Source organism: Fukomys damarensis, unplaced genomic scaffold, assembly GCF_012274545.1.
Source record: "Fukomys damarensis isolate Sample0158 unplaced genomic scaffold, DMR_v1.0_HiC HiC_scaffold_30, whole genome shotgun sequence".
Taxonomy (NCBI): domain Eukaryota; kingdom Metazoa; phylum Chordata; class Mammalia; order Rodentia; family Bathyergidae; genus Fukomys; species Fukomys damarensis.
Genome location: NW_022900942.1, coordinates 38,021,784 through 38,033,879, shown reverse-complemented (window position 1 = coordinate 38,033,879; position 12,096 = coordinate 38,021,784). Strand labels below are relative to the sequence as shown.

The following is a 12,096-nucleotide window of genomic DNA, read 5'->3' as shown; positions in this document are numbered from 1 at the left end:
TCTCTGGGGGTTAGGGAAGGAGCCCAATTGGTCCCTGGGAGGAGATATACTCCGTCCAGGAAAAGCATGGCACACTGTGGACTGACTAGCTCTCAGATGGCCATTTAAGAAGAAATACCTTAGCTGGAGACCAGGTACTGAGCCAAAATATGAGGGTGGAGGACAAGGGTGGTGGGATGTGGGAAGGGACCCACCCAGGACATCGCTGGTCTTCACTGTGACAGTGTAGGATGTCCACTCCATCATCTCCTCCTCATCAATGACGGCACACATCTCGCACACCAGTGTCTTCTTGCCCTTCCTCTGTGACAGCCAGTCTCCATAGTAGAACATGGTCAGATCTCCGGTGCTCATGTTCTTCAGCAGTATCTGGGGGGGAATGGGGACCCGTGCAGGAATGTGCTTCCTTTTCCTACCTGCCCTACTGAGTGCAGCCCCTCCTGAACCCCAGCGATCCAAGTCCCAGACCCAAGGGGAGCTCTGTGACCAGACTTCAGTGTCTAACAGCTCCTCAGTGACTCCTCCATTGGAAGGAAATAGGAAGTGAAAATGCCTCTGAAAGATGGAAATGTCTGTGAGCAAGTGACAGAAAAACAGAATAACCAAGCCACTGTCAGCCACAAACCCCAGGGAGCAGTGAACTGACAATATTGCCAGATTGTCCTTAGTATGGCACCATATTGTCAGTGCAAGAGAAATCTGTTAATGTCTGAACAGGAGCGGAAGAGCCTAAGGGGACCCAGGACAGATGGCCTTTACTGGATGAGGTATGAGAGACTGACCCAGGCAGGCGAGTGGAAGACTTCATGTTATGGGTGATATTGTGTCCCCCATCCTCCCAAATGTGTCCTGCCAGAGTCCTAAGACTTCCAGAATGTGACCTCATTTAGAAAATGGTTGTGACAGGTATAATCACTCCAGATGAGATTGGTAGAATGGGCCCTAATTCAACACTTCCCATGTTTCTATGCCCTGCAGGAGAGCAAACATGGACTCTAGAGAGTACCCTGGGAAAGCTGGGGCCAGTCTGCCACTGCCCAGGTACCATGGGCTGAAGCAGATCCTTTCTCATACCTCCTAAGGGAGGGGACTCACTGATCTTGGATTTCCAGCCTCCAGAACTACGAGACAATAAAGGCCTGCTATCCTGAGTCCCCAGCCTGTGGTCCTTTGTCATGGCAGGCCCAAGACACAAATGTCTAAGGAAGGCAGCCTAACACCAGCTCCACACAGGTTGTGGAACGCAGGGATAGAGTGACATTGAGGCTGTGTTTGCAGGACTTCCATCTTTGTCATTAGTCTTTGTCTTTGCTGTGACTGGGGGGGCTGCAGGCCAGGTTCCTCTTGGTGGTCATGGCCTCCAGATTTGGGCCACACATAGAAAGCACAGTGGACCCCTGTATCATGTTAGTTCTCATCAAAGCACATTGCTTGGTGCAGGCTTTGAGGACCCTCATCTCTGCTCCAGGGCAGTGAGAGTTAGTGAACCTTTCTGGGCAGCCTGGAGCCTAAGTCCCCATGAAGCTGAGGGAGGCCAGCAAACTGTAAAAGGTAGGTCCCAAGAAGGTGCAGTGGCCTGCTTCCCTTGGGGGAAACTGAGTTTGTGGAACACATGTACAGGAGAAGGGTGGGTGGAGATGGGCCTGAGAACCCCCAGGGTGCTGTAGCGGAGGTCTTGGTACTCCGGCACTGAGGGTCCACAGGCCGGGATCTTAGCTGGGCTGCTGGTCCACAGGCTCCTCCTGGGGCAGAGGGAAGAGATGGAAAGAGGAAGCCACTGACCTGTGGGAGTGCAGGGCCCTCAAGCCCACCTGTCTTCCCACCCACTGTGACAACGTCACTATGTCTCAGTTCTCACTGCTCCTTTCTCTGCCTCCCTAACTCATGTCCCAGAGGAGGCCCACCACAGGTCTCCTCTACTTCAAGATGTCCAGCTTATGTTGACAGCTCAAGTCCTGGGCTCCAGGAGCTGATTCCACTCTTTCTGGACACAAATTAATAAACTCCATTCTCTGATGAAGTCATGCCAAGGGTGAGCTGGATCACAGTGAGGCTCATGGAATAGCCCTCCTCAGAGGCGCTGGTACTCTAATGAAGGCCAGTGATAATCCAGCAAAGTAGGGAGGAGTTGCAGGTGGGGTCTGGACACTCACCCTCTCCAGGAACCACTCGGGCCGGCTGCCCAGGCCGTCGATGCGAATCCGCATCTTGGTGAATGGAGCGATGTCCAGTATCTCCATGATGAAGGTATCATTCTGCTCCCGCTCGAATCTGGGGACCGGGAGGGAGCAGGAGCACAGAGAAGGGAAGCCGGCCACAGCCAGAGCCAGATGTGGGGTAAGGAGGGACGCTGTGGCCTTTACTCAGCCCCACGATGCTCCCAGCAACTCCCCAACAGCTTGGCTTTTGCACTCAAATGTGTTCCCAAACGATTGGGTTCAGTGGGTTTGACTGGTAGAGACGGTCCTGAACCAAGAGCTGACAGTTCTGGGATCTAATCTCATTCTGACAGTCACCTTGAACAGTTGCAATCCTTTCTGGAAGTAGGCTTCCTCATCTGTAGTCTGAGGAGACCGACACTAATCCTGCAATTCCACAAAACTATCGTGGAGACCAGAAGAATATAAAATCAACTCCAGAGGCAAAAAAGAATTTCATACTTGAAAAGCTTTAAATGAGACTGTGAGTGACAGGGCCACCATGAATGGTGGGGCACGCTGTACACTGCACAACTCCAGAAGGTATCATTCACATTTTTCTATGTGCAATCTGCATGACTGAACACAGCAGCCCTAGTTTAGGTAATGCTACTGACAACTGTAAAATAGTAGCAAATCAAAGGTAATGTTGCATTTGTTGCTATTATTATTTTTCTGCAGAATGACTTCATCATCACAGAAATGCTCTGTCATTATTCCTTCCTGCTCTTCCCACGGTCCCACCTGTACAAGCGACCTTCAATGGTGACTGATTACTTGACTGCTGACTGATTCCAGATGCTACTGCTGATAAATCCCTGGGGCAGTGCAGGTGGCCCCGAAGAGGCAGTTCAAATAGGAATTATTATGCTCCCTTGGATAGAAGGCATCTTTTTAAAAAAGGGCTACAGCCAGAGGGGGGCTGAGACTGCAAGTGCTGCAAAGTGAGAGCCAACTACTCCTGGTCTCAGACAGTGGAACAGAGGCCTGCTTTCCTTGATAACTTATTTGGATGCCCTTATGCATTCAGCTGGGGAGCAGGGCTGAGTGAACTGCCATGGCTGGTGTTGAGCTCCAGCCTCTGGGTACAGCATCCGACCACAGTGGTACCGCAGCGGCCAGCGTGCCATGCCTGTGCTCTGTACTGGTCCTGCAGCCTTTCTTGGGGAAAATATTGCCTTGCATAGGAACAAGCTATGTCTGTGACACTTGCCCAGTGGGCCTTTCTTTCCAAGCCCCCCAGGCAAGGTGCAGACACCCATAATAAGGACCCCAAGATAGAGGTGTACCATCTGGACACACAGAAATGCAATAAAGCCAAGCATGCCTAAGGTGAAGGTTCTGGGCTTGAAGACCAGGGTGACTGACAAATGCTAGCTCTTCTTATAAAATAAACTTGCATTCAGAAAAAATCCTTTAAAGAACAAGAGTGACTGGAAGCATTTATACTATGGCTGTGTTTATAATGATGAGCAGCATTTCCAAGCAATGTTTTTTGGAACTTAGACACTACCAGAGAGGAGATGTATATCTGTCCCACCAGCATTTAACACCTTGGGCATCTATAAAATAAAGTGGAAGGCAAGTGTGAGACAGTCAGCCAGAAGACCCAGGAATTTGGGCTTGGGTGGAGATTCGACCTGGAGTAGAGAGGTGAAGGCTATAAGGGGCTGATACACAGAGGCTCAGCAGCCAGAGCATGCATGGTAATAGAGCCCCCCACACCCCAGTTATGGCCTCTATGGCAGTTGGCTCAGGATGATTAGGACCTAGTCAGTGTCTGTTGGCCTCCTTATGCTGTTCCTGCTAATGCACTCACAGGAAGACTTGATTCTTCCCTGTGCACCCCCAGCCTCTCCATATCACAAAGGATGCTTCAGCCTAAAGCACCTTCTTTTGAGCCCCTGACAGGCCTGGTGATGGTGACTGACTCCTTGCTACACCAAGCTCTAAATAAACAGCTCTGTTCTCATTGGATCACCATTTATTCCCCCAACTTCCTGAGTTCAAATCCCAATTCTCTCATTCACTAGCTGAGTCACCTTGGGCGAGTTATTTCATCTCCTGGTGTCTCTGGCACCTTATTGTAAAGTGGAGATGATAACTGTGAAGACTGGAGGGGCTGTTGAGAGTTAAAGTAAGAGGCACTAACAACATGGCCACTTCTGCAATTTTAGTAAATGTCAGCCATTATGGGGTCATCACCACTGCTGGTTACTCTGCGGAAGAACCCTGGGAGGAAATAGGAGGTACATAGCAGGAGGGTAGAAGTGCCAAAAATAGATAAAACTATTCCCACCAGACCCCAGGACGATCTGTGGAGGAAGGACAAAGATCATGCTCTCATGGACTGATCTGTCCCCTGCGTGGTCCCCAAGAGCTTCAGGATCCTCTCTGATGTCGCTGCCTCATCACCATCATCACCCTCACCATCCCTGTCATCCTCACCTCCAGTCTCACTGTGCTCAGCACCACCTCCTAGGGAAGACCAGGAAGTACCCAGTGAATGTGCACTGGGAGGGCAGAGCACAAGGGATGAAAAGCTTGGAAAGAAGCCAGTTTAGATCCTGCTGTCTGGTCAGAGGGAGAGCACCTGTGGTTCTACGGAAAGTGTCTGTGGATGGGTTTTTAAAATCCTGGGTTTGAATCTTGAGTCTCTCCCCACTGGTGTTAAGATGGCAGTGGCCGAGGATGTCGGAGCTATGATGGTTGCACTTGGAAAAACAACACAAATCCTGGACTGTCTACACTGGGGGTCCAATGAAAGGCACAGACAGTGAGTATTGTAGGAGGTCCACCTTACTATCATTTCTAACCACAGTTTAAGAGAATCTAAAGCTTAGGACTGGAGACCATCAAGGTGCTTACTGGTTATGGGCCTGGTGTATCAAGACTTCCCCTTGCTATGCCTCAGTTTCTCACCTATGGAAGGGGAGCGACAACAACGACCCTCCTGGGGTGGGGAAGGACAAGGTGTGTAGCTTTCCTTAGTTGGTGAGTCATGTGGGTCCAGGACCCTTGCCTTTCCTGGCCCTACTCCCTCTCCACCATCCGAGCCAGTGCCTGGCCTATACTAGATGTTCAATTAGTCTTTATTGGTTTGAAATTTGATTGCTTTTTATTTTGCAGTCATTTTACACCCAAAGTTGCAAAAATAGAAGACTTTCGTGTATTCTTCGCCCAGCTTCCCCTAATGTCAGCATATCACATTCCTATAGCACTGCGAAACAAACCAAGAAATTAACAACAATGCCACACCACCAACTAATCTGCAGACCTTACAATGAGCATCTTTATATGACTGGGTAAAAGCCAAAAGGAAGAAAGGAATCATTATAGACTGTGGTGGAGAGCCTCCTGGAGGAGGTGGGTTTGGGCTGGCTCTTGAAAGAGAACAGTGTCCAGGTGGGATGAGTGGTGGTGGGAAGGCCCCACAGGTGTGACAGAGCCTGTACGGCTGAAGGAAGGATGGGGCAGCGGCCAGAGGGTTGGCTATGGGAGGGTATGGGCAGGGCTTCCTCTGGGTACCTGGCCTTCTTTTTGTCCAGCTGCATCTCTTCTGTGCTCCCGTTGATGCCATAGAGAGTCATAAAGATGTTGGAGTCAGTGCCCCCGCCAACCACGTCACCTGTCCACACTGTCATTTCATAAAGCACCTGCCATGAGAAGGGCATGGCCTTGGGCTTAAGCCTCCCCCTTCAAGCCACTCAGCACATCTCCATCTCCCTGGAGAAAGAAGGTGAACTTTCCAACCCCACCCTGGCTCTGAAAAGAGCCCTCTCAGCCAGTGCACATGGCTGGAGAGCAAAAGGCAAGCCTGTCCCTTATGAGGCCAACCTGTGCCAAGTCCAGTGCTAGAGGTGAGTCCAGTTCCGGCAGAGGTCTCTGCGCAGTGGGAACATGGCTGAGTGAATGTTAACTGATTCTGACAGTTGCTTCACACTACCAGCGCAGGGTGGCAGGACTGTGGTGTTGAGTCACCCAAAGCTCCACATGAATCCGAGATCTGCTACCTACTTACTAGCCTTTGACCCTGGGCAGATGTCCCTCTCTCCAACCTCTGCATCCCTGAGGGAAACAGGGGCACAGCCCTGGCAGAGCTGAGAGATCTTCAGATAGTTTTATGTTGGTGCCTGGTGCTCAGTCTGCTATGTGCAAGGCCTCGAGGAACAGCAGTGGTTTGGTGTCCCCACTTCCTGCCACAGCCAGATCACTCACTGAGGTCTGTGAATGAGGAGGGCCACTGAGGGTAACATTTAAGGAGACCATTGTCTGTTTACCTAATTTTAAACTTTAGATTGGGATTTTGTTCTTTTGCATAAGATTCGCTCAAAAAAAGTGAACTCCCTTTGTCTGTCTCCACTGGAGGGTAAGGGAGAACTGCCCTCCCTGGGTTCCTTCCCTGAGGCCATGCCTTGATCTTCCTCTGAGGGAAGCCTTGTGACAAGTGACATCACCTAGATCACACCCTGGAATGTTCCCTGTTCCTGGATTTTTACTGTGCTCCTTTTATTAGGTGATCACAGACTAGCAATTAAGTCTACAAGTTCAGGAAAGGAGGAAGACCATTCTATCTCTTTGGAACATCACGGGTCTTCCTTCGCTCCACTGGCTGCCATGTCCTATCATGGCTGGGCAGGTATGTCTGGTTCCCACTACCCAGGAAGCCTGGATCCCAGAACTCAGGTAGTTATCACAGTGGCTATGCCCCTGCCACTGGGTATGGTGGGTGGCTGCCTTCCTAGCAGCATCTGGAGTCTCCACTGTGATACCTCAAGATCAGAAGTGCCCTGTGCAGGGTGGGTCCACAGGCCAGCTCCCACCAGAAAACCTCTTGGACCACCCACCAACGGCACTTGTGATGGGCAGGAGGAGATCCTGGGAATGTAGACTGAGCCTGACTCTTTTTGCTCTTATCCAGACAGGCATAAAGAATAAAGTAATAAAATAGGTGCCTTGGTGGCCGGGTGGTGACTGGTCCCTGAGGGCTGACCCCCAGCCCTATGTTTTCCATGTTCTCCTCTCCTTTACACAAGCACATCCCTTTTTATTTTTAAAATTTTTATTATTATTATTATTATTATTATTATTATTATTATTATTAGGTACTGGAGATCGAACTTGGGACCTTGTGCTTGTGAAGTAGACAGCAGTGAGCTGAATCCTGTCCCCAATCCTTTTTATATAGTTGGTGTGTTCCCAGAAAGAGACAGAAGCAGGGCTCCTGTAATTTCAGCCTGCTATCAGGTGACGTGGGGACAAGGCCAGTCCAAAGTGACACACCTGCCTTCCTTTGTTCAGGGAATAGCAGGAGTGTGGGGTGGATTTCGGGCCTACAGTGCTGGGAGGAGATGCCACTGCCCTCAGTGGGGTGTGTTGTGTGCTGGGGTGGCACACAGGCCGGAAATGGGTCAGAGGGCTGCGATGAGTGAGGTGCTCACCCACACCACTGTCCGACCACAGATGGAGATGTCTGGGACGGGGAGGCTGTCCGTGCCACAAATTCAGCCCACTCTCCTGTGGGATGAGGGTGGGGGCAGCGCCCACATTCCACCCAAGAGGAATTTAGTGTCCAGAACAACACGGCCCTCCTGTTACAGGTGGGTCTGGTCTTTGAGGAACAGAGCCCACTGGTCTGGATTGAGCCAGGCCATCTGTTGATCCCACGACTTATGAGAGAGAAAGAGAAGCCCCTGGACACCAACTACCTGTGTGCCCTTGGCCTTCAGTCATCCTGCTTCCTGCCTGGCCCTCACCCGTGAATGCACACAACCTGTCCCAGGGCGTTCAGCCAGATAGATGAGGAGCATGTTGCTCAGAATTCCTGTCTTCCTTACACAGAAAGAGTCTGTGTAGAAACACTCACCTCACTATGAGAACTCAGAGGGGGGCTGAGACTATCCAAAGTGCTATCTGTCCCTATTCCCATGCTATGGTGTGGGTGGAGCACCCTAGGAAGACAATGACCTTGAGTGACTGTGTGGAGTTTTGTCACTTTCTGAAGCTTTCCATGGATGATTCATGCTTATTAGTTCTCCCCAAGATCTGAGACAGGACAGGCCATGAAGGGAAGTACTATTTCCATATGGTATGAGAAGAGGAAGGCCCAGAGAGGACAAGTGACTTTCCCAAGATCACACAGCAGCAGACCAAAAGGAAGTAGAGTCACCTGCCTCCTAAGAAAGTGAGCATAGCCAGCATTCCAGGCTCTTGCTTCTGTCAGCGGCCTCTCGATGAGTCTCCTGCCTCCCTCCCTCCCATGTCCTAGCTGCGGCCCCACTTGAAATGTATACCCACTTCCCCCATACCTTCACCCCGATGTTCACCACCATGGCATCCAGGAGGTCAAAGACTCGGGAGGTGACCCCGTCGCCTCGGTCCTTGGCGAGCCAGCAGTTGCAGCGCAGTGTGTACTTGGTGCCCTGGGTGGGCACTGCCAGACTCAGCTCCTCCACCAGCCAGCAGCTCTCAGGGGAAGCCCCATCGTGGCCCAGCTGGCAGGAGACACACCATGTCCATGAGGATCTGGGCATGACTGGGAAGAAAGTCTTCCCTGCTCAGTGTTGCCTGTCCTGTACCCGATCCCCATCCTCAGTATTTCTTCCAATGTGCTGGGCACTCACTGGATGAAGGCCCTCCCAAGGAGGAGAGGAGGTTTCGTAGACCAAATTAAAGTCCTGAGACCAATTTGGGGGAGTAATTAGAAGATGGTTTGAAGTAGGAATAAGCTTATCAGCTGAGTCCTTTAAATGAGGGTCTGGAAGTCAGAGGTGGAAGAAGCCTGAGAAGTTTGGAGCTGAAGAAATCATCTCTTATCAGCCTTGAACAAACACACCAGTAAGTTTTGGAGATGGACGGCTACATGGTGGAGAATGACAGGCAGCCTCTGGGAACTGAAGGCCTCTGTCCTACAGCCCCTAGAAAATGGATTTGGTCAATGACCAGTGGGATTGGGAGAGGCCTCAAGCATCAGAAGAGGTCATAGCACAGATGCAGTCAGTTTTCATCCCAGTAAGGCCTTGAGAAGTGGACATAGCTAAGTTACATCTGGACTCCTGACCCACGAACAATCATACACTTACATTGCTTTGATTGAACAAAGTTGGTAGGCATCTGTTACACAGCAAAAGCAAGCCAATACATAGGGTGTCCCCATTGGGTGGGCAGAAAATGGGGATGCAGTGGGACAGGTTCACCAAGCTCACCCAGATCATTGATGGTGGAGGCCTGGAGATCTTCCTGTACTGCCTGCTATGAGGGGACCCAGGTCATTGCTTTGCTTGCCCTCCAATTCCCACCCCAGGTAGTGGCCAGTTCCTTCATTCTCTGTAAGCAGTCACCATTGCAGAGTCCCAAGGACCAGTACCTCTATTTTCTTGATGACACCCACGTCCAAGCCTCCAACATAGAACTCCTCCACAGAGCTGCAGGCAAACCCTCTCTTCCCCTGGGGGTAGTCCAGCCAGATGCGGTTGGTGCTTTCATCCTCCTCTCCAATCAGTATGACATAGGCCCGGCTGTCGGTGGCTGCATCTTTGTGCTTCCCAGTGGTGACAGATACATAGTAGGGAATAACTGCAAGAAATCACAGGGGCCAGCTAGACAAGGGTGTTGCCATGTGGGATGGTGGGCTTGGAAATGACCTCTGGAGGGCACTGACCTCAGCCCCCTGCTTGGAGACCACATGTGATGAGACTTCCCAGACTGCCAAGTGCACTATGTTTTCTACTCTCCAGGAGCAAGGGAGCTGGTCACTCCTGATGTGAAGACCCAAGAGGATGTCTTTGTCACTTGTGTGAAGTTTCAAGCTTCCAAAAGCCCTCTGACCAGTGATCTTACTTGAACCTAGCACTACCTGGCGAGGAAGGGTAACAGCAACACCCCCCTACTCAAGTTCAGAAGTTATCTGCCTGACAATCTTACTATTGCCAGCCAAAATGAGACCTCAGAGAAAAAGCAAGATCAAGGTCTCAGAGAGAGTAGGAATTAAAGGAAGAATAACAAAAGTGTATCATATATGTAACATGATGAAAGTCTAGAACATATCCATTTCCAAACTGAACCAGACTAGATAGAGTAAAAGGATGCTCAGGTAGTGTGGCACAGATTTTTAGTTATCCACTCAGTGTTCATGCTTCTCATAGCTAGGGATGGTTATAATAAGTAAGTAGATACTGTTGAGTGGGTTTCTGAGAAATCTTTTTGAAAGGGCCTGGCTCTCCTAGAAGGAGCACTCCTTTGCCCCTCACTTTCCATCCACTCTGCTTGAGATGTGAACATGATAGCTGGAGCTCCAGCAGTCATCTCGGAATACTGTGCATTTAGGATGGAAGCTATTTATTTGTAAGGTTGTTAGAGTGACTAAGTGGAAGGAATGTAGGTCCCTGACTTCACTGGAGCTGCTACATTAGTCACAGATAGTCTATCTTTGAACTTTTATGTAAGAGAAAAGAACAATTCTAAATTTTGTCTTGGCCACTAGACTCCAGCCCTCTGTAATTTGCAGTTATTAGCTGATACAAGTTGGAAACTCTTTTCTTGGTTTATCTTCCTCCACAGGCTGGAAGATACTGCCCTGGCATAGTGGCTTTCTCTTATGCAGTGTGCATCTCTTTGGAAAGATCCCAAACTACCCCTTCCTGGATGGAATTATATGCAGCATTTTGTGTACCTACTCATGGCCTTTTTCTGTCTTTATAAAGAGAACACTATTGGCCTTTCTACAACTGATCACAGTGCTCACTTAAGGACAAGCACTTTTTATGGGTCCTGTCATTTATTCACAGAGTGACAAAGTAAAGTGCAAATAGATTGGCTCTCTGTCTGACCTCACAATCCACCACATGGTCTCCTGGGGAGGAATATCATGGTTGTCACACTGTTATGCTTAAGATAAGTGAATAGAAGGCAGGGCATTGAAATGTTCAATAGACAAATATAGAACTGCCTTATCTCAGAAATCTGCCTGGTGAAATGCACTTGCCAGAGAATTATAATATCATTTTATGAAGAAAGAATAAATTGAACCAAGGGCAGGGTTTGCAGTGATACCTTCCTGGTAGAAAATCAGGGGATTAAAGACATCATCACTCTAACATCTTCAGCCTTTGCTTTTCTATCTAATAATGGGGGCTCTCTCTCTAACCTCTCACCTCACAGGGCTGATGTGGGGATGAAAATAGGCAACACATATGAGGACTTGGTATAACACAAAGTAGTAGACCTAAGTCTTCAATGATGATAAGATAGATAGGCTGTCCAAAAATAGCTTAAAAGCATTTCCACATGCCAGCTCTTCCTTTAAAGAGCCTCTGCTCAGCTTACCCGGACCTTCTTGAACATAGTCCACCATGGGTCCTGTCACTGTGTCAATGTCCATGTCGACCATCTTGGAACTCAGAGCAATCTCCCAGAAGTCAGCAGGGCTGCTGCAGTTGCTACTGCGGTCTCCAGTGTACTCCTGTCCAGAAAAGCATGACTGTGGCTTTAAATTTCCAGTACTTTTTTTCCCCATTGATTCCCCTATAAAGATGATGATAAGCCATGGCTGAACTCTCTCTGTACCTTTTCATAGAAGAGCCTCTCCAACCGCCCATCCTCTTTCTTCAGGGACAGCCAGCGACCACAGAGGAATAGGAACTCATCCTCGTTGGTGTCGTTCCAGATCTCCACCTTCTCCACATACCAGTCTGCACACCACTTGGTGTTGTCATGGCGGAGCTTGATCTTGTAAATGACACCCAGGTCAGCAGCCTCGATTATGAAGGTGTCAGCCTGCAAAGACCAATGTGGAGCCTTTGGTGAGCTAGCACTCACTTCAACCCACTCCAACCCCATCGGTCCAGGACCTTCCATCCTCCACCACTACTGGGTTGAACGGATATTCCTTGCCTGGGTG

The 12,096-nt window shown here is 49.7% G+C and overlaps 1 protein-coding gene across 1 annotated transcript in view; it reads right to left on the bottom strand.

The window, feature by feature from the left end:
- The window catches only part of LOC104860462 (lipoxygenase homology domain-containing protein 1), a 77,425-nt gene that overhangs the window by 26,254 nt on the left and 39,075 nt on the right, over nucleotides 1–12,096 (bottom strand). Inside the window, exons 12-18 of the mRNA XM_033757480.1 lie at nucleotides 11,763–11,972; nucleotides 11,523–11,676; nucleotides 9,565–9,773; nucleotides 8,507–8,692; nucleotides 5,727–5,854; nucleotides 2,154–2,271; nucleotides 195–369 (exon numbers count right to left, since the gene is read on the bottom strand). Coding sequence (XP_033613371.1) covers nucleotides 195–369; nucleotides 2,154–2,271; nucleotides 5,727–5,854; nucleotides 8,507–8,692; nucleotides 9,565–9,773; nucleotides 11,523–11,676; nucleotides 11,763–11,972 — 1,180 coding nt within the window. The remainder of the gene's footprint in view (nucleotides 1–194; nucleotides 370–2,153; nucleotides 2,272–5,726; nucleotides 5,855–8,506; nucleotides 8,693–9,564; nucleotides 9,774–11,522; nucleotides 11,677–11,762; nucleotides 11,973–12,096) is intronic.